At 37.3% G+C, this 22,513-nt stretch overlaps 1 protein-coding gene and 1 long non-coding RNA gene across 2 annotated transcripts; one reads left to right on the plus strand and one right to left on the minus strand.

Moving 5' to 3' along the window:
* Nucleotides 1-53: 53 nt before the first annotated feature.
* On the minus strand, nucleotides 54-4,209 carry lsm3 (LSM3 homolog, U6 small nuclear RNA and mRNA degradation associated). The gene is made up of 4 exons (XM_063473721.1): nucleotides 4,124-4,209; nucleotides 1,477-1,587; nucleotides 1,206-1,301; nucleotides 54-802 (listed from the first exon to the last, which is right to left on the minus strand). Exons 1-4 carry the CDS (start codon nucleotides 4,142-4,144, stop codon nucleotides 722-724), a joined length of 309 nt encoding a protein of 102 aa, XP_063329791.1. The 5' UTR covers nucleotides 4,145-4,209; the 3' UTR covers nucleotides 54-721.
* A 1,042-nt stretch (nucleotides 4,210-5,251) lies between these two features.
* Nucleotides 5,252-9,297, plus strand: LOC134627008 (uncharacterized). Its single transcript, XR_010093864.1, has 3 exons — nucleotides 5,252-5,356; nucleotides 5,492-5,540; nucleotides 6,457-9,297. It is a non-coding gene; the product is annotated as an uncharacterized LOC134627008 (long non-coding RNA).
* Nucleotides 9,298-22,513: the final 13,216 nt, after the last annotated feature.

The following is a 22,513-nucleotide window of genomic DNA, read 5'->3' on the forward strand; positions in this document are numbered from 1 at the left end:
ACAGCTGCCAACAAATTTCAGCTTATTTACATGACAATCAATAAATTTTCCAATTACTTTTATTTTTTACTTTTATTTTAACTTTACAAGACCAAACTGAAAAATCTTTGCACACATTGACACATCTGTGTGTGATTTACTCCCACATCCTCCACAGTACTACAAAAATATAAAATATTCAACTAAAATGTTATGACAGAAACCAAAAAAAAAAAAATATTCACAGATCTTCTGTTTGGAGTAAACTGACAGACTTTTGCTCGGAACTAATCAAAGTTACAGTTGACAAAATTTAAAAATTAAGAATCATACATATCGCTCAACGTTGCGTTTGGTGAGCCTTTTTAGACAAAGAGCACATACAGTCACAGATAACTAAAATGATGCAATTATGTTTAAACATAATGAGTATTCTTAGCTTTGGAACTTAAAATGGACTTTTTACCTGATCTAATGTTCTGAAATAGCCTAAATATCCTGTTAAATGAAAATGTGGCTTGAAAAATGGCAACTTGCCAAAATAACACCTATTAAACAGTGGCTTACAAAAGTTCTCTCTTTTTTCCATCGACATGTTTTACATCTGACAACAAAACAAAAATTAATAATTTGTCTCATGTGAGTGGATGATGTTGACAAAAAAAAAGAAGAGATTTTATCTCTTCTGTGGGCTGAAATTGTACTGGAGCAAACCCTGCTTCACACCAGGATGTAATCGAAGTTAGCCCACCCTGAGAGGTGGAGCTACAAGGACAACGCCGTCACCTCTCACAAACAGCATGGGGATGTTTCTCTTGGTAGACTGAAATGAGACAAAGATTCACACTTAAAATATTTCACTCCTTAAAATATTGTATACACATAGCTTCCAATAAATGTGTTTAACAACAAAGACTAAATATATTTTATTTAAAAATTAAAATATGCATTTGCTTTAATTACATTTTTGTTGTTAAGATGATCCCTGTGATTTTCTCAGTAATGTTAACCCTTGTTAAAACAGAGCATGGTACAGACTGCATTTTTGAGGCCATGATATAACAAATAGTCAGTGAAATATTATCCATTAAGTACTGTCTGTTATCTGAATGACACATTAACGGTTTTAAAAGGTGAAACAGGTTAAACTCAGACCAATGCCACAATAGACCACCAGCACCTTAAACCAAAAGGGCATCGGGACTGGAAAGAAAATGATGTGGCACCTTGTAGAGTTCTTCATAAGTCTCCTCATCGATCTCCACTGTCGTCACCGTCTCCTCCACATCACCAAGGATCATGTTCAAGTGCTGATCGTAAGCCTGGGACAAACAAGAACAAATAAGAGTGTAAAGTAAAAGAGGACAAAAACACTCCAAAAGAAATTGAAGTGCTTGTTTTTAAAAAGTCTTCCGAGCGGCCAGGGTAACACCTGCAGCACTCAAACAACAAAAAAACAGCAACAACAACAACAACAACACCCAGCACAAGACTCACATGAAGTCGGCCTCTGAGCTCGCGGTCATTCCTCATCTTGACGTAGATTCGCTCATCTAGACTGAGCCTGATCAGATCAAGTGGCTCCTCAACTGTGTTTGTAGTTGGTTGCTGCAGTACACAGAAAAAAATGATACATGTATTAGGACTGGGCGATATATTGAGTTTTTAAATATATCGATATATTTTTATACAAGATAAGAGATGTGACAATATCGTTTATATCAACATAGTCTATGTTACGTTATAATTATACTTGTGGAACCGCAAGTTTGCCTCTCTTTCGTCCACTTTTGTCTCTACGCTGTGTTACTCTGCCTCGCCTCTCTCCTTCACTGAACACAACTCCCCCTCCCCCATCGCTTCACCTGCAGGTAACGACAAGATGGACACGGCAGCTATCAAAGAGGAGCTGATCGGTAAAAAGAAAACATTTGGAGATTACTATTTTAGTGCTGCAGTGTTACTCTTGTTAAAATGACGTTAACACCATAACTGTATTAACGCGGCAAATCTCCATTAACGAGTTACCACGAATCGCCCCGTGCGTGGGGCGTGTTGACGCCGTGCAGCTAGCACTACTAGTATTTTCACCATTTACAACAGCGCCATAAAGTGCAAAATGAAGAGTGTGTGAAACTGTGTGCTGTATCCCAGACCGCGAAGTCTCCCAGCCTCCTGCCCCGAAACAAACTATCTTACAAAACTCGTATACCATATTTTTCGGACTATAACCTTACACTAAAATCCTTTCATTTTCTCAAAATTAGACAGTGTACTTTATGTATGAATTCTGGTTGTGCTTACTGACCGCGAACCGCTTTTATGTGGTACACAGCGCTCAACAATCTGGCAAAAATGCTTTAGTATGACTTTGGTAAGCTACGAAGCCGCACCGCTTGATGGATTGTTGGAACATTACGGCTACCGTAGTCTGGAGCCTCACGGAGTGATACGTACTGTGCTTCAACATAATATTACCATATTGTGTGCGTATAAGGACCACAAATGGCTCCTGTAAGAGACACGGTTACGAAGCGGATTTCAAACTCCAGGCTGTCAGTCACGCAGTAGAACTTGGGAACAGAGCAGCTGCAAAATCTGTCTGTCTTTGTTATTATGGAAAGCGTCTTTTAATTTACATTTTGACTGAACAATTGTGAGCGTTTTGTTATGCACAAAAACAACATTGTTTTATTTTACTTATGGAGAATTATTATTTAATAAATGCTGATAATTTATTTCTGAGTAATTTTTTCATGTACATCTGCGCTGCATGTTAATAGAAGTGCCTGTGTGACATCTGGGACACAGATTTGACTGAGAACTCTTTTTGTTCTTGCTTTATGGCTTTAAAAAAAATATCGAGATATATATCGTATATCGCCATCCAGCTAAAGAATATTGAGATATGAATTTTAGGCCATATTGCCCAGCCCTAACATGTATGCTTGACATATCAACAGGATATTAACATTCAACTGCCTTAGAACATTTTCTGTGGGATCATCCCTGATTTGCTTAAAAATGTTACGGTCTAAAGTTTGGACATTTAATGATTGCTGTGTAATTTTAGCTACATGTATTTAAAACTTTCCAAGTTACTTTTTTTTTTTTTAAATGTTCTGTCCATCCACTTTTTTTCTTCCGGACTTCAAAATCAGAGGTAATACTTGTACATGAATATCCAAAAATAAAACAATGTATAAAAATAAAAGCTAGAAACTTTCACTAGCCTTCCCTACCATATCTGTAATTTGGCCCAGGTCATCAGACATCAAAAAATGCCTGAGCACTGGCTAAATAAATAGGAAAAAATGTAAGCAGTCCTATACTGGAGCACACACTAATAAAAAACAAACCAAAAAAATAAACTATATAACATTCGGAAACTGTCGCATTTCATAATAATGTAAAATGAAACGTGGAATATTTTCTAATATGGTCGAGCAGCAGGCACAGCTGAGATGCAATGACCTATTGCTTGTTCTGCCCACTCGCTTTCTTTGCAAACTCCTTATGCCCGAACCAAAAAAATATGAATTTACTTTAATACAGATTAAAAACACAACAAATACCCCCATGTATAAGCCTCTTCTCAAGTTAGCATTTAATGTGACAAGAATAATCGAGTGATTATCATTTCTAAATGACATAGGCCAGAATTAAATGCAGACCTTTCGAGCAGTTTTGGTGTAAACAGCCAAAATATTTGAGGCAAAGTGAAGAAACGTTGTGTTCCATGAGTTAACTAAGTTTTCAGTGAGTTGTTTAATGTTTAGCCCAAATAGTTGTGAACTGCAACCCAGACGCTACAGACCTAACTAACCCAACTTTAGACTAAAAACAGATAAAGAAAATTAAACGTGAACATACATTAGCGGTAACCCTGCGCTAACACGCTCTGCTCTGCCTAAAGAACAGTGGTGCAAATCCTACTGGCGGTAGCATTTACACGCTAGACATGCTAAATCAGCTAGCTTTTGACAGGCCCTTCCGCGCTTTTACCACATCAGTTATGAACAAAGTAACACAATAAGCTCGTTACATCAAGTACACGGGTAAAACTGTCTCCTCTTCACCCATGGGATAATTACATGCACGCTGTTAAAAGAACAACAGCAGAATTGAAGGCAGCTATACCAACCTGCTCAACTTCGTCCGCCATGATGTTTGAGTCTGCGTCGAATGACTGAACCGGTGCGGAGGTTGCCAGGTCTGCAAAAAAACCGCGTTTTCACATAACACAAAGCACGCCTCCTGGATGAGACTGTAAACAAATCATAACGATGGAAGAGGGATAGGGTTTCATTACTCAATTGCATAATTGCATTTTAATTATTTATGTTGTTACAGCTATAGGCAAGGTGGGGGTGAGATTACATCAGGGATCTGCTTGTTTTCAGTGGTGATGGACAGGTTTACAGTGGAGGTCAGGCAGGAAACTCTATTAACTACGATCTTTGCAGATAACACTGTGATCTGTAGTGAGAGTAGGGAGCAGGAAGAGAGCCTGGAGAGGTGGAAGTATGCTATTGAGAGAAGTGGAAGGAAAGTTAGAATATGTAAATGAGAGGGAGACAGTGAAGCTGCAAGGAGCTGCAAGGAGCAGAGATAGGTAGATGAGTTTGCATACCTGGGGTTGACCAAGGAAAACATTGGATCAAGAGGCGAAGAATAAAGTGCAAGCCAGGCTGAGCAGCATTTGTGACAGAAAGATATCAAGCAAGAGTGAAAGGGAAGTCTACAAGATGGTCGTGAGATTTGTTGCGATCGATGGTTTGGAGCTGGTGACAGAGCTGAAGATGGGAATGACCAGGATGGACGGGAATAGAAATGAGTATGTCAGAGGCTGAGGTGATGCAGTTTGGAAAGTTGGAGAGGTAAGACTGAGACGGTCTGGACATGTAATGAAGAGGAATAGTGGAAATGAAGTCAGTATGGAGCTGCCAGGAAGGAGATAAAGAGGGAGAACAAGCTTCATGGATGCAGTGGAGGAGGATATGCAGAGGGTTGATGAGAAAGGGTAGGATGGTAGAGACAGGGAGAGATGAAGGCAGATGATCTGCTGTAGCAACCTCTAAAGTGAGTAAATAAAAGAAGGAGAAGAAGCAATATTTATTGTTTAACTTATTTTAAAATCCATGGTACACATTCAAAAATTAAATATTTTTTATTGTCATTGTCCTTGCAATTATAACTGTAAATTTGATTTATCCAAATAAATACGAATAAGCACTCATACGTGCAGGAGAGTGAAGTGCAAACCTGGCAACCCGAATGGGGACGCTAGCAGTTCCTCTGTCCTTTATATTGCCCGTCTGCTTTTCCAGACTTTTCCATCCCCCACATCTCCGTACAGTGCAACGGCAGATCAGAGGTAGGTTATTAAACATAAACTATATATATATATATATATATATTTACATCATTTTTTCCGTTTCTGATGGCTCATTTCTTTACGTAATTTCAACCTTACTGATGCGGCGTATTCTGTCTTGTTTTTCTGTTTTAGTAAATGCAACGCAACAAAAGTTTACAGTGTCAGACCTTCGCATTAACAGGTCATTGTGAGTTCATATTAAAACAAGCATCCAATACTTTAATATTACAGCTATAAGGCAAACAGTACAGGTTAAACCCACAATATCGTTTTTGTTGTTGTTGTTGTTGTTATTTTAAGGAAACTATGCCCTATAACTCTGAATTTATCCAGTTTATTAACTGACTTTAAAACCGCAAGTATCGCAGTTTAATTCAGAGAACTAAAGCTGCATTACTGCATTTACTGCATTAATTCAAGCAAGAAGGCATTCATTTCCGGACCTTATTCATTTTTATAACTTTATTCCGCTATTGTCACACTGGGCAGGTGCCACGTGTAGAATGGGCAGCTGTCCCACTTTTTATCCAACTGCGCAGTGAGACCATTATTATTACTGTTGTTGTCATCGTCGTCATTGTTGTTCTCTGTCCCACATGTTGAGATAATCTCCCAAATTTTGCTCTAGTTTGCAAAGGTCAGAAGTGCAGAGCAGACACTTTTCTAATGCAAATGAAGAAAGTAAGGCTGAGATCATGACTGAAGTTTAGGCGAACCACGCTGCCTATGCTATACCCAACAAGGAAAGCTGTATATAGATATTGTTATATTCCCTCTGTGTGGCTCAAAAAGAAGTGTTCTATGTATATCTCTGACTGTAACCCCAGTAAAATCAAATGTATTTATATTTGCAACATATCCTTCACAAATTCCAGTGTCTTTGTTCCACATTAAGTTTGTTTGGATTTGGTCACACTTGCCACATGTGACTACAATTAACAGCATTTTTCTTACACAGAAAATCTTTTTGTTTTACAAATAGTTAACTTTATTCACTCTTTCTCTTGTCTTATTTTTCTTCTCTGGCTTTCCTCTTTTTTTCCCTTTCTGTAAATATGTGTGTGTGATTGACTGCGTGTGTGCACCTCCTCTCCCAGTTCAGTCCAGTGTTCCATACTGGGTTTGTGTGCAGGCTGAGGAGGCAGATCAAAGCAGTGCTGTTACCCATTCCACCCTCAGCTTCAGCGCGGCTGTGTGGTGGAAGAAGTCCCTGCTACAGATAAGCCAAACAACCTGTGTGGCCCAGTGCTAGGACCACTGACTGCACACAGTTTCATACTTGTAAATTTGTTGAAGTTTTGTGAGAAAGCAGGCAATATGTCTGCGCTTGTGTGGGTGAGGGTTTTTTTTGGCATGCTTGTTTTTTTGATCTGTCATGTCAAAACCAGATAAGAGTGTGTAATTGCCATTAAACAGTTGGCAGCAGGTGGCCTAGAAATTGAAACTTGTGCCTAAACTCACAGTTGTTTTGTTTTGCTCATTTTCTGCTTGTCAAGGTCCTCTGTGTGTGTTACCTGCCAAAAGATGGCGCTAAACGATAGGAAGACAAGCTGACGTCATCATTCGTTGAAGGTCAACAGAGAAGCTGTGGGAAACTGTCACTGCAAATCAGTCCTGTTAACAGCTATAATAAACACAACAGTCAAAAAGGGTGATTTTAAAAGATTTTCTCAGGTGAAACAGTACAATAAGCTGCACCTGCTTTTACTGCACTGAATATTTTACTGATTTCAGAGGAGCACATCTGAAATTAGCATAAAAAGCCAAAAGATTATGCAAGTGTCCTAAATTGTGTAATGATTTATCAGATGTTTCAACTTTGTACAGACTTTTTGTTTTTAAATAGAAAGAAAATTATTTTTGTATTACATTTCAAATAATAAGAAGCACAGATCAAATACTTTATACCCTTTGAACAATGTTTAGTGTTCGGCTTTAAGCAAGGAAAATACGGAGTTGTTGTCTGAATGTGATACACACTGAATTAAAGTTATCATTTTTTCCACTTTAACATATTGTCATAAGTGTTTGTACTGTGAAGATTAACAGTGTTACAAGGTCATCTGCTGTAGACCTACTTTACTATATGTAGTCCAAAGATTCTGCATCTCAAGAGTGTTCCAGCAGACACAGAACCAGGGTCCAGTTTCGCAAAGCTATTTTTACCCAGTCTTAATTTTGTTATTGCACAAGTGTAGCTTACTCAAAGGTGCATGATTTTAAGGCTAAACGAAATTAGTCACCTTCACGCCAGTTGAACTGAGCTGTATTTCCATGTAAACAACCAGTGTCACCTAGCCACCAGCTTTTCATGTTCCCATCAGTGACCGCTTCATCAAATGACTAAACATGCAACATATGATTGAGCCTCATTCTATACGGATCAGTTAAGCCCTGTCTACACTTAAGTCCATAAAATGGTGCTGAGTCTACAGTAGTAAGTGCTCTAATTGGTAGTTGCTTCAATCACAAACCTCAAGGTTAAGAAGTTTCATGGGAGTCCTGTCTGTCATCGCTTGCAGTTACTGGATCTTACTGACTTTCTATTAACTATCAAAAAAATCATATTTTACATTTAAGCCAGAAGATTTGTATTGTATGCTGATTATTTCATATTCATGCTTTTCCTGTTGTGTAACAGTGGCATTGTGGGGGTGGGGTGGTGGGGTTGTATATATTTGTTAATTAAATAAATAAAAACACATCGCTGCTAATCAGTTCCCATGTTGACAGTGAGAGTTTCACTACTGGCCTGAAATGAGGTCAGTGATATCATATGTATTGTAGCTTGATACAAAGGATGATATAATACAAAAATCGAAAGCAACAACCTGCAGCTGTCATAAAAAGGTCTGCATAGATCACACAGCATAAACACAAATACAACAAAAGGCTAAAAGCTCATAGTTTAAATAATTGTTTATAAAACACCTGTAATTTATTTTATGGTGGAGCTTAATTATAACTGAAATCAGTGAAAAATGAATCCTTTCATTTATAAAATGCCTCTCAAATCTGATTTGGATCATCCATCTCCATCTTACCCTGTTCTTAGCATCCTCCTCTTACCGACCCTCTGTATGTCACTACATCTGTGCTCTGTATTTCCTTTTATTGTCTGTTACTAAATGTAACTTTTACAAATTGGAATAAGCTCCAGCGCCCACCCCACCTCCACCCCCAAAAGAAAAAAAAAAACCTGAATTGGATAAGCGGTTAAGAAAATAGATGAATGGATAAATGGATGGCTGTATGAATAAGGCCTGTTTTCTTTTCAAGATAAAGTGAATGCAGTGTCATTCGTAGCCACAGCAGGCCAGTGTTGGATCACAAAAATACTTCAGAGCGCCTCTTTCTATTCAGTCTGAGCTTCCAATATAATATGTGTGAAAATAAAGTTGAGGAGAATAAAATCAGGAAAGACAGTGTCATATATGACATTGACCATTTTTTTTATATTGCATGCGTGCATAACAAAGGGATTTTGTTTTTTTTTAAATTGGCTTAATGAAGTAAAATCAGCCTTAAGTCACTTATACGTTATAAATGCGTACTAATGGGCCAGTGAAAATTTAAAAAGTAATGATAAAGAGTGAAATGCAGCTCATTTAAATGTTTAAACACTTAGAGTACATGAGCCAGGGGAAAGCAGCACTATAGTTTAATTATCCTGGTTTATTCTTGATAAAACTCCAAGCTCTGGGCAGGCTAGTTAGTTGTCCATACCAGTTAGTTATTATACATTGTTGGCTATAATATCTTTGTATTTTTCATTATTACATTTGTAAGTTCTGATTTCAATTCAGGTTAGTTTCATCTTATTTGTAGTGTTTTTTTTTCTCCTGTCAGTTTTGTAATATTTGGCTTTTGTAATATTTGTATTTGTTTTCAGTAATTTTATGATGCTCAAATGGTCATACAAGCGTTACAATAAACATATTCACCAAAGCTTGTCTGTTGTGACAAATTTGACCTATTTTTCATGTCTCCTTGTTTTTGAAAGGGCACCAAATAATTTTCATTATTTTTCTTTATAACAAACTCCACAAGAACTATGAAAACACGCATCTAAATATCTGTCTAATTTTGTACACGGGAGCATTGTTGCCGCGGAGTGTTTGTTTTCTGATCATGTAACATGTTTTGCACTGATTGTTTGAATAGAAAAGGAGACAAAGGCAGGGAGCTGGTATGAACCAAATGCAGCTGTCCAGTTTCATCATCCTGCAGTCATGCGCACATGCACACACACACACACACACACACACACACACACACACACACACACACATACACACAGACAAAAAAGCCTTAAACACTCACAGCAGATTCACACCTTGTCACCACCACTGCTCACTTCATTGTTTCATGAAGATTACTCACATTGACGCATTTACATGAACAACACCTTCTCCATCTGGATAGGGACGTGCAGCTAAAGAAATATGACACTGGCTCTACTGCTTGCTGAGACTTGTATCTCTGTGTGTGGCTATATTCATATAGACTGTGATATTCTGACACTGACCCAATTAAGACAAATGTCAGCCATGAAAACAACATTTTATGATTACTAAAGGATGGAGTAAGGCCTTTATCCAAGTTATTTGGCTGTAAAAGTAATTCTGATTAAAGTGCTGCCTGAATTTGTATCACGCAGTCAAATTTGCATCAGATTTAACATTTTATGTTTTTTAACATTGCGGGTTAATGAATCAAACATATGAATATGACAGGAGGTCAAAGGAATTTTTTTTTTTTACATTAGACCTTATCTGACAAAAATGACTAATGGGAAATTATTACACATTCTGTGTCCTTTATTAAAGGACATCCAGTAACTTTGCAGCTGCACTAAACAACTTCTCATTCTTGCAACTCTAAGGTGGAAAAATGTTAATATGTCAATGAAAGGCACACGTTGCACTGATGTCAAGCCTTCCAAAAAAGAAAGATGAAATAGGAAAACATGCCATTGTTTGCTTTTTCATTGGCAAAGAGCTCAGTACATGTGATTCTGTATGTTCTGTGTGTGTGACCACCACTTCATTTTGCTCAGGCTCGCTAAATCTAAAGCATCACAGTACACTTTGTTTTTGTGTATTTGGAGTGTAGTTGAATTTAGCTCAGATAATGCCACAACAACTGTGTTTAGCAGTTAGAAAAGTGTGCTTGTGTCTGAAAGAACTCCAATTTAAGACTAAAGATGTGCTCACAATCACCCATAACGTTTCCAAGCTTGTTTGAGCTCCAAGTCCAGTTTGTTGTCTGGTGTGATCCCTGTGTTCTTTGCCCAGTTCCAGTTAAGAGAACCACACTGCTTAAAGAGGTGGCCCTGTGTACCGTATGCTTGTAGTGATACCAAATGACTCATCAGTTGTGCAATTAACATTTATAAATGGACAACATGTCAGTGTTTCCCTATTTAAGCCACCAAAAACCATCAAATCATGAACTCTATTGTGCTCTGCTGAAAGAGTGTAGTAGCAAGCACAAGAGAGAGAAGTTGAGATCCTGAGACAAACGGAAGCTCTTAGCTTTCTCAAGGTGCAGGGCATGCGCAGCCAGTGGGGAGTAGGGAAGATGTACAGTCTTGCTTGGGAAAAGTACAAGGTAGCCAATGCCCTTGAAGTCCTGCTTCAAAGCTGGACATCAACATTTTGGCAGTTGGTGTAAAGGCAAAGTGTCTGAGAATCTCAGGGCACTTGCATGATTTTTTGGTAGCATGATGTCAATCACAAAGTAGTTCCAGCCTTTACATAATTTACATAACTAACTTCATTATGTGTTCAATAACACCTGAAACCAACAACTGGGACTTTAAATACATCAGGAAAATTCAAGTGACTTGCAGGCACTTTTTTCTATAGACTTTTTTATAACTGTATTTCTTTTTGCAACAAAACGCCGTACTGGCTGTTGGAAAGATTGCAGCTTGAAGACACTTCCATGTTGGATTCACATTTCAGGCCCTAAAGTTTATGTAAGTCTGGACTCCACCAGTGGAGTTGCCCAGTGATGAACAGCTGATTTTTATTTTAGAACTTCCTGCGACCTCCGACCTCTGTGTTTGTTGATTACTGCCAAATTTACTTCACATCCTGATATCCTGGATGACGTTACATACCAGCTCATCTTTGCTCTAATTTAGAGCCAAGCCTTATGGTGGAAGGTTTGAGTCCAGACAAATAAACATGGTCCTTAAAACATGGTGGTTTCAAACTACAGCATCCTATCAACAGGCTGCTCTCAATCTAAAAATAAGCAGCAGCCAGGGCGATGTGACACCAACATTTGTCCCTTGACTGGTGTTATTGTTTTGGTCATTCTGTCACAGTCTGTCATCGTGCGTCATCTTCTTTTGGAAACCTCCAAATGTGACTGTGGCCTGGCCAAACATGAAGTCACTGTTTCACCATCTAAACATAAATGATTTCAGTTATATTTCTGCTTTATTTCAAGGTTCAAGTGATTATATAATCCTAAACAAATGAATCTCCCTGGAATATTGGGCATATGGCTTGGTAAAATCTCTTTAGGTTTTTTTCAGAGTGATCAAAGGATTACAGCAGTTTAGAAGTTATTTTTGTAAGTGAATTTACAACAATTAGAATAAAAGGAGTGATGTTATTCACTGTTGTTGGCATCTTTTGCGATATTTTTCTGACTTTGAGGAAAATTAATAAGAAGGACTTTTGTTTTCCATCTTGGGGAACAGCTTAGTCAGCACAGCACGGCACCGACTTTTAGACAAAAATATTAATACTTTGCCAACTGGGAGAGGATTCCCTATATAATGTTTAGTTCATCTATTAATTGATTCCTCCCTTCATGAGTTCTTCTGTACTAACCTTGAGCCAAATGCTGAGTGGCCTAAAAGAGTAATTAGTCATTTATTACTGATTACTATAGCAATAGTTACTCTTTTGAACAGGAGCCATTGTATTATTCAGCAGCCATTTCATTATTTGAAGCTTCTGGCCTGTACGTGTCAAAGTGATTTGTCATTTAAAAAGTCTGTTTTATTATTTGCATCTTTATTCTTTTAGCCACTACAGAAGAAATCTGCCCATTTTATGTTTATTTGATCTTCGTTTCATTCTACTTTCAGAGGACTTGTAGAGCAAAACTGAACGAGTGCACCAGCTATTGGCTGGTCACTATGTTCCGGTCCTTTATTAAATAATGTCTGTCCTTTTAAAAAAAGACATTTATATTCCATGCAAGTATCTAAAAATACACTGTGTCAAGAAAAGGAAAGACCAAGAGATGAAAGTCGAAAAATGGAAGGAAGGAAGGGTATAGTAGAAGAATAATGAAATACTAAATATGAGTGATGAAAGTGCCTACCTGTTAGGTCAGCCTGACCCTAGAATAGCCCTGCAGTCATTAAAATGTCATTCAGAGCTTCACATTACAGCTGTGACTGACAGGCTGATTTATATAAACTTAATTATGGATGAAGACAAAGCCAGTGGAGGAGACTGAAACACATGAATTTACTCGTGCACATGTATGCACTGGTGAAAAGAAATGCAAACACAGGCACACACACATGCACACACATTCAGCTTTGTCAGCGCAGTTTATCTTTTCTGTAGCTATTTCTAAGGGATCTATTTTAAACACAGGCTGAGAAGGAGCTGAGGACGGCAGGGCTTGCTGAGGACATTAACATCTAGTCTTCATTATTCATTCCATAATAGAAAAAAACAGCAATGAATAACACTGCCTCTTGATGAGGGGCATCCTATCAGCAGCAGCAAATCATGCAGAAACAGTGTGAAAAGTAATTCAGGATGCTGTACATTTCCATGAATTTTTATTTAAACTAAATATACTGCATATATTAACACATAAAGGAGGTTACTGCTTCCACGCTTTTGTGAAATGAGCCACATTAGAACATGGCTTATGGTAAATCCTGTGAACACTGTTGATACGTTCTTTATAAAAATGGCCAAAATACAATAAAATCGGGGTAAAGGTACAGCTGTGGTTCAGTTTAAGTCTCTTGGATTCTGGATTGATTGTTTTAGAAAGAAAAAAAAGCAAGTCAACAAATTTTGATGTTAAATGTAGATAATTTTAGATACATTATAAAATGGACTTCTGCATATAAAAGCTGCAACCATTGTCATTTAGCATTTACATATAGACAAGATAGGCAAAGGCTATGAATGTATCCAAAAGCATTAGGAATTTTGCAGAAACACTCTTAATTACTTGATCAGAAAAACAAACCAACTAGCTTATGTTGCTTTCAAAGAAGAAGTGTCAGGACTTTTGGCATTTGTTTATTCTTAATGCCCAAGAAGTTAAATTTAAATCTCAATTAGACTTTTCACCTGGATTAAAAAAAAGGATAATAAATAAATAATAAATGTGTGGCAAAGCAGAAGAGACTGGAGACAGTGCCCTTTCAGCACATCAGACAAGTGCTAAAAGGAAATCTGAAAAACCGGAAATTTGATATTTTATTATATCTAAAAATTTGATCCAACCTAAAATGTGAAACTGACACAGCTTGTTTCATATTTATCCTTTAGAAAAATTAATCATATCTTTAAAAAATACCCCCAATCCCACAGTCTTAAGTAGTCCTTATGATGGCATTCATCAAATTTCAGCAAAATCTGCGTACCTGGTGACTTTGTGGTGACTTTTAATAATTTTGGGGAGTAACATTGGCAGCGGAGATGCTGACAGGTTAACCAGCACAGCACGAGCTGTTCCTAACTTGTGCATAGCCAGTGGATAAAGGCCAGGCTACAGAAAAATGTCTGTCATGCAGAATGAAACAAAAAAACACTGAATGAAAATGTGAGACATTGTATTAATATGTGGGATAGGAAATAAAAATGCAGTCCAGTCACATATTAACTGGGAAAGCACGATTAAAAAAAACCTCTATATTGACTTTGCATCTTCTTCTCAGACCAACTTTTTAGTAGAGGACACTGAGACCTCTCCAGATTACTTCTTACACTGCACAGTGCTAACACAGAGTTCATATCTTTATTACTTATTTAAGTCCTTGACATGACACAGCGATTTAACTAACACAGATTGTGTGCTTCTTCCACACAGGGGAGAGCTGTTTCACAGGCTCCAAATATAAAAGAAAAACAAAAAAAGAAATCCACCTGTGCATTTTTTAAATGTTTGTGCTACCTGTTGTTGTACCAACATTATTTGCTGATTTACAGTCAATCGTATTTTCTTTGCATGCAAATGTTAAACTTCACAACATGTATAAAGATATAATTATTACTTCTGCCACAGATACTGGGATGGATCCTGCGATCAGATCTTGAACCTGACTATAATCCAGCTACTTTCCAGGTACCTCTCCAGGCAAGATGCATAAAAGTAACATCTGTCTAAGTAAAATATAGTAAGTAAGTAAGATGTATATGTAAATATAGCCCAGATGTAGTCATGTTTGTTGTGAATGCTTTCCTTTTTTTCTTGTTGGTTTCAGGTTTTCTTGTACAGTTTCCTGCACCAGAGTACATTCTAGTTTCTTTGGTGAAACTCTACGTGTCCAGTTGCTTTCCATGACACTAACTCATTATGGAGAAGGGAATTACAGCAATCTGGGCTGCGACCCACTGCCGGCTATTTGGAGCAGTGTGAATTAGAACAGGCAGAAACGATAGCTATCTATCATGAGGGAAGGCTGCTCTCATCTCCTATATGCTACTAAGGACGAATAAAAGGAAATCAAAGTAAAGCTGAGAAGATGGGAAAGGAAAATGGTGCATGTGTCCGAGAAAGGCTGTCAGGCAGCTTATATTAAAGGCCTTTCGCCAGAGGGATGTTATTTACATTTGAGAGAAAAACAAAAAATTGCTCTATGAACGATACCTTGAGATCACCTTTTGTAAGTATTTCTGCATGTACTGATGTGATAAAATATTAGCATAAAAACAAATAAAGGAACCTTCCTTTCTGTTTAAGGTTAGAGGTTTTCATTATTAACATGTAAATTTTTTTAAGTGGTAGAAGACTGGACACACACACACACACACACACACACACACACACATGCACGCACACACACACACACACACACACACACACACACACATATATATATATATATATATACAGATATATATGTATATATCTGTATATACATACATATATATACATATATATCTGCCAAGTGGTCTACTTTGAGAGAGAAAGTGATCTGGATCTACAGCAAGGTTTAATGGTTTCTTTCTTTGCTCATACTTTTCTCCTTCTGGGAATGAAAACAAATCATTAGTTTTCACTTCTACAAATGTTGAGGAGTTACTTCTATATATGTATATATATGTATATATATATATATATATATATATATATATATATATATATATATATATATATATATATATATATATATATATATATATATATATATATGTATATACATATTTAAATTTGGGTCTACACAAGTCACTTTCCATCACGTTATAGTCTAGCAGTAAGTTAATTATGTTTGTTAGTAAGTCACACCAAGCACTAAGAGGAGTGCACCAAAACACCACAAATAAGTAAGTCACAGGGTGAAAATTATTTTATTCCTCCGGACACACACACAAAGACACACAAACACACATATAGAAAGCTCCAGGAGGATCAGAAACAATGAGGAGATTGTCCGTAATAACAAATGGTTCATTAATTCATAAATCAGAGTGTCAGCCTTGGTGGAGCAACTCCTCACAGCAGAGAGCAGGAGCTGTGTGTTATTAGCCAGGAGGATGGCACAATGAAAACTAATGGACACAAGCGCTATGTCTCCTTGGAGCACTGACTCTGCTAACACATTCATTCATCACCGAGCTTCAACCAGACAAACAATGGAGAAATAATAGAGAAAAACTTTATTTATAAATCACTCACATCTTTAGATACATAGATATTTATCTTTGTATATTTCCTGAACAGCATATGTTAATTTCTCTGTAGCTTATTGAATCCAATAATTTGGACGAGCTGCCCATTAATACCAATTATTTAATAATAGAAATCACATATGTCTTTTAATAATAGGGACCTTACTGATACAAAAAATAAAGTAGAGCTCTGACCCTTAATCAGTTATAATCAGTTGTATTGGCTTGATTATGGGTCTCCTCAGGATTGTGTACAGACTGTTCTTGATTAACATTTTCCTTCACCTTCAGATTTTAATCTTTAGTGCATTAATTTGAGTAAACTCAAGTAATTTTCAGCAATGCTGCTCCAGCTTTAACCTCAGCAGTGGTGTAATTAGACAAAATAACTAAAAACCTTTTATTCCTCAAGAAAAGTAACAAATAATAACAAATTACACATCACTGGTACACTGAGATGTAGCACAATCTCTACTTCTACTATAGTGAAGTTATTGTGTTTGGCCAAGGGTTTTTGTGTGGGATGATTTACACATAAAGTCAAGACACACATAGAGTCAACTTCAACTTTTAAGTCTAAAAATTAGCCATACTGTACTCTGCATCTCAAAACCCATCGGATGATCATGATTCCCATGATGCCTCCGGAAATAGAAGATAAACTTTTTCAACCTTCTCTTTAGAGGAGAGGGCTTGAAAAAAGCAAATGAGATGGAAGGACTTAACTGTCAGTTCTGAAGTTATGTAACTGTAATCAGATTTCAGCAGTTGCATTGTTTCATTAGTTACTAAGGGTAAATAACAATATTAATGCATGAAAACAGTTTCCAGTGCAACAGTGCTCACGTGCATAACACAAAGTGAGAAAGTAGGCCTGGATCATTTCACCTTGAACCATCCCTTAGTCATGTTGCTATAGTCTCCAACTGCTGTGGACCTTCCCATGATGCACTGAGTAATTTTCCTCCACTCTTTCCTCCTTTCACTAAACTTTGCAGAAGTGCTTGCTCACTGAAAATCATCTGATAGTTTTCCTACTCTCGCTGTCTTTGTGAGGTCTTTACCTTACAATATACAGCACCTTGAGACGACTGTTGTTGTGAACTGGTGATATATAAGCAATATGGAATTGCACAGTGTTTGTTTGTATTTGATTTTCATCTGACAGCATCAATATATCAAATTACTCATGACAGCAGCAATATCTATGAAGTCATCTGTGTATAAACTGACACATCATTTATCTCACAGCCTGTTAGCTAGTGCACACTTTTTTTTGCAAACAAACAACGAAGACAAACACTGATCCAGAGTACGCATTCATCAATTTCTTTCACAGGTCCCTAATTACAACTGAGATGGTGACTGCTAAGCACCAAAGAAGCTGCACATGACTGTGCTAGATGCACGTGATGAATATATTAAAAACACGTTTGACAGCAGCAGCAATAGTTTTCTGTGCACTGGAGTCTGGTGAGAGAGAGTGAGAGGATCATTTATAATGCAGCTTGTTATTTGGCATGCATGTAATCTTCATATATCATGTATAATGGAAGTTAGTGTAGACATCCTCCTTTATGTATTTGCCCTTTGCCTGTCCTGCCAAAAAAAATTCTCATTACATTTTAAGCAGAACAGAGCTGTGTAAAGAAGAAGAGCTGGCACTCTTTTATGCTTTTTACTCATTTCTGTCTATTGAAAATTTGCTAAGAATGTGCAATGATAGGGACTATTAAATAGGTGTAGCAACACTGAAATATTATTCAAGCTTTTTGGACAATTACAACTGAGTGCTGTTATCCAAAAAATCTTTTATTTTGCCTTGAGTAAAGAAAATTGAGCTGAGGATGGCATTATCTGCTCCATCACAATATTAGCGCAATCATCTAATGGGTTTGGATACAAATGCACTGCTGCACTTTGAGGAAGTCTGCTAAACTGTAATGAATAGAGCAGTGAATTTACACCATGCAGCAATACATGTTATTGAATATTTTCCACATTTAAAGACTCACTTAATTGATTGATTATTGCAAAGGAGGGATTAAACAAGAAGAGGAGCTCAAATAATATTTTTTTCTTCGTTAATCTTCATAATACAAATGCATACTCATTGTACTTGTTATCACGGAGGTGACAGGAAGAGCGTTTGAGTGATGACAAAAGAGGAAATAGAAGAGAAAATGGATGACTCTACTGTTGTAAACTTGCAAAAGCAGCACAATTTTCATTAAGCGTGTTCATAGATTCACAGTTTCCGCAGTGTGAATAATAATGAGATCACGTCCAACACCACTAAAAGGTTTCCTCTCATCTAAAATATCTGAAGTTTCACCAGAGAAATTAACACAAATGACTATGGTGGCTTTTTGACCTTCCCTCTTTAACCTCCTGACCCAGAAGTCATTTTGAAGTTTCTTTTCCAAGGCTTCAATGGCTTTTGGAGATTTCAAAAGTATCGTTCCTTATGTGGATTTGTAGACAATGCTTTTCTACCTTCTATGTAATTTTGCAGAATAAATAATTATAATAATAACCAGACATCCCTTTTTTGCCTGCAGAACTCATTCTTCAAGGTGTAGATTAAAAAACTCAGATTTTTTTTTCATCCATAGTGAGATGATAGCATGTTGCTGCAGATTTGCTGACTCCACATCCATAATGCAAACCTCCTATTCCACCACATCCCAAAGATGTTCTTTTGGATTGAGATCTGATGACTGTGAGGGTCATTTAAGTACAGTGAATTAATTGTCATGTTCAAGAAACGAGTCTGAGATGGTTTTGAGCTTTGTGACAGGGTGCATTATACTGCTGGAAGAAGCAATCAGCAAATGGGCACACTCTGACCAAAATGGATGAGCATGGTCAGGAACAATACTCAGATGTGTTTAAATGATGCTCAGCTGGTACTAGGGGACCCAAAGTGTGCCAGGAAAATGTTCCCTTCACCATTTCACCACCAGCAGCTTGAACTGTTGATACAAGACAGGATGGTTTCATGCTTTCATTCTGATTCTACCGTCCAAATGTTGCAGCAGAAACGTAAACGCATCAGATCATGTAACATCCTTTCCAGTCTTCTCTTATCCAGTTTTGGTGACCCCCTGTGAATTACAGACTCAGTTTCCTGTTCTTAGCTGACAGGAGTAGCAGCCAGCGTGGTCTTCTGTTCATGTGCAAGGTTTAGTGTGTTTAACAGGTCAAAGATGTTCTTCTCTATACTTTGTTGTATAGTGTTACTTGAGTTTGGCTCCTAATTAGCTCAAAGCAGTCTGGCTGTTCTCTGACCTCTGGCATCAACATATACTTTTTATTTTTTTCAGCCAACTCTATGCAAACCCTAGAAATTGTTGTGCAGCGAAATCTTAGTAAATTAGCAATTTCTGAAATACTCAGCCCATCCATCCACCCTGTTTAAAGTGGTTAAAGAGTTCTCAATTTGTCCTCATACAGTGGCTATGAAGAGGTACATGGGATATACATTAGATTTGTTCCAGGCTGTACTGTTAGGGCATTTTAAAATTGGAAGTGGCCAACAAAGGAACTGAAGATATTACTCTTAATGTGTTGGTTTCTTTTTCGAAAGTTCTCAGTGAAAACCGACACATTTGACTTCAATTTTTAACCTTTTGTCTCCTCAAAGAGTTGCTTTGCCTCCCTCTTGACTCAAATAAATGTGAAGTAGCAGATAATTAAGTACATACTGGACAATTTACAAATGTTGTCTCTCAATAAATACACACCTTATAATCAGGCTCTCACTGATTCTGTTCTGAGATTTTTTTTTTCTTAAAATTCTCTGTAAATATATCTGTGACATTTAACACTCCACAAATATGCATCCTACTTTTAAAAAATATTTATTGCCCGACTGATATCGTATCTTTGAGGCTGACGCTGATATTTACAATTGACAGTTTAAAATGTCAGGTAATGATAAATTGCCACTTACTGATACGTTTTGCTGTGTTTCATGCACAGGAATGAGACGAGAGATGGACAGAGGAGGAAAGAGGACAGAAATAAGTGGAATGAGTGCTAGAAATGTAGCACTGTGCTACAGCAGGGAAGTTTTATAGCTGCATCGCAAATCAGCTACATCGCTGGAGAGCAAGCTATGCAGAAATAATGGCCAGTGTATAAAGAGAAGAAAAAGCACAATCATATTGATTGCTTAGTGTGGCAAAAAAAATGAGTTATGCAGCAGTTTATTGTTGCATGTTGATAAGAAAAATGTTTAATAAGACTTTAATAAGTCTAAAAGAAGAAAATGATGGGGAGAGGAAAAATGGAAGGGAGAGAAAGAGAGGGTTGGGAACCTAAAACGAAATTGTTAATACACTATTCGAGTAGTTTAAATGTGACTGAAGAATTTAATGACAGTTGTATGAATGGGTCACGCAAATCGCTGGTTATATTGTCTCTTCAATCATGAGTGGTGTGATTATATTAGAGATGACAATGGCGAGATGATAAACCACTTTAATCTGTTTTACTTAGCCTTTAGCAGGGAATGAGGACAAGCTGCAGGGTTTTAGATTTACACGCACACAGACACACACACACACACGCACTTCAAAGAGGAGCTGTGCATAGGTGCGTTGGTGTATTGTCAAGGGAGAAGATTGAAGTTGACTGATCCTATTAGGTTTTACTGTTGATACACACACGCTTCAACACACATCTGAAAAAGCTGCATACACATGCACACAGAGACGCGCACATACAACTGAGCAGCACATTAACAAATTGTCTTGCACACACACAGACACACACACACACACACACCATTCGCTGTGTGACTCAGCTGTGTCATATTCACAGTTGAGAGGGAACAGAGCGAGGAGTGCAGAACTAAAGAACGCCTGTCAGGTTTATTTCTGTCTCCGGCTGGCTCTTGCCTGTGTTACCAATGGAGCTTCATGCTCTGATCTGCTGCTGCCCCACTTCCTGGTCCCCTTGTCTACTCTTGAGTACAATGGCAAAAATAAAACACAAACAACCTTCAAGTGTTGCAGCATGCATATCGTCCTTCACAGGAACTCTGCACAAATTCAAAACCTGCAACAACAGTGAACACCAACTATTTGTCCTGCTTCTACTGAGAACTGGCGCTGCATATTATTATTGCTAATGATTGTTTTAGGACTCCTTGCAAGATGGGAGAAGCACTTTGAACAAATAAACCAACTATCTGTGCTGCTTAGAATACTTTTATTACTTTTATGGGTTAAGTCAGAAAGCTGGCTCAAACAAGTAAATTCTAATTTACGCACAAAAATATTAGGTTTACTAACACACTGTTAGAAAATAATTTAAAAACTAATTAACATGTTGATTTATTTTGCCTTAACCCTTTCAAGACCAGCGTATTGTATTTGATACAGGTGTTTTGTGAGTTTTTGAGACTTCTACATCATCAGCGTGACTTTTTTTTACCCTCAAAAAATGATATAAATTGCATGACACATGACTAAATTGCAAAAATATGGCTTATGTAGCAAATGTGATACAAATTAAAACTCATATATATATGCAGATTAAAATCTGATGTATTTTAATATATTTTGTCTAAAGGTTCAACAAACACTCCATTATCAAAAAATTAAAGATTTCTGGCAGTTATTTCATGCTTCAGGTTTTAAAGGGTTAAAGAGACCTGCTTACATTTAAAAGTAGAATAGGAGGCAGTTCCCAGCTTGGATTTGGGAGATACACGACTAGGCTTAAAACATTCCTTATTGATAAACCATATAGTAAGTTTTAGAAAGTGGAGTATTTAGTGCTCGGTGTTAGAAGTACTCGGTCGTTCGAGGCAAAATAAAAATGAGTGGCTTCAGGGATTTTTTTGTTTGTTTTCTTGTTTGTTTGGTTTTTGTTAAGGTTCCAGTGAGCACTGTTGGGGCCATAATCTGGAAGTGGAAAGAACTCCATTTCACCAGATTCCTTCACAGATTTCCGATGGAGAAATGAAAAGTATGATCAGAAGAGTTGTCCAAGAGCTAGGACCCACTTGTGGAGAGCTACAGAAAGACCTGGTAACAATTGACAATTGAACTACTATGACCTGTATGCACGCTCACCATTGAAGACTCCATTGCTGAAGAGTTAAGTTATAGTTCACCACCCCATTCATTTAAATAAGGGGCTTCAAAATAACTTTACAATTAACCTCGTGGAGGCATTTCCAGGACGGTAGCCTACAGTAGCGAAAAACTGCAGGTTATAACAAGGTTATTATAACATCAAAACTAAACAG

The sequence above is a fragment of the Pelmatolapia mariae genome, linkage group LG5 (assembly GCF_036321145.2).
Source record: "Pelmatolapia mariae isolate MD_Pm_ZW linkage group LG5, Pm_UMD_F_2, whole genome shotgun sequence".
In the NCBI taxonomy this organism is placed as follows: Eukaryota; Metazoa; Chordata; class Actinopteri; order Cichliformes; family Cichlidae; genus Pelmatolapia; species Pelmatolapia mariae.

What these genes read in the sequence shown, in the direction of transcription:
- lsm3 (XM_063473721.1), bottom strand. Translation starts at nt 4,144, where the DNA reads ATGGCGGACGAAGTTGAGCAG. An exon ending in TGGCGGACGAAGTTGAGCAG is followed by an intron (nt 1,588 to 4,123) that starts GTTGGTATAGCT and finishes TGTGTACTGCAG; the next exon opens with CAACCAACTACAAACACAGT. An exon ending in AGCTCAGAGGCCGACTTCAT is followed by an intron (nt 1,302 to 1,476) that starts GTGAGTCTTGTG and finishes TGTTTGTCCCAG; the next exon opens with GCTTACGATCAGCACTTGAA.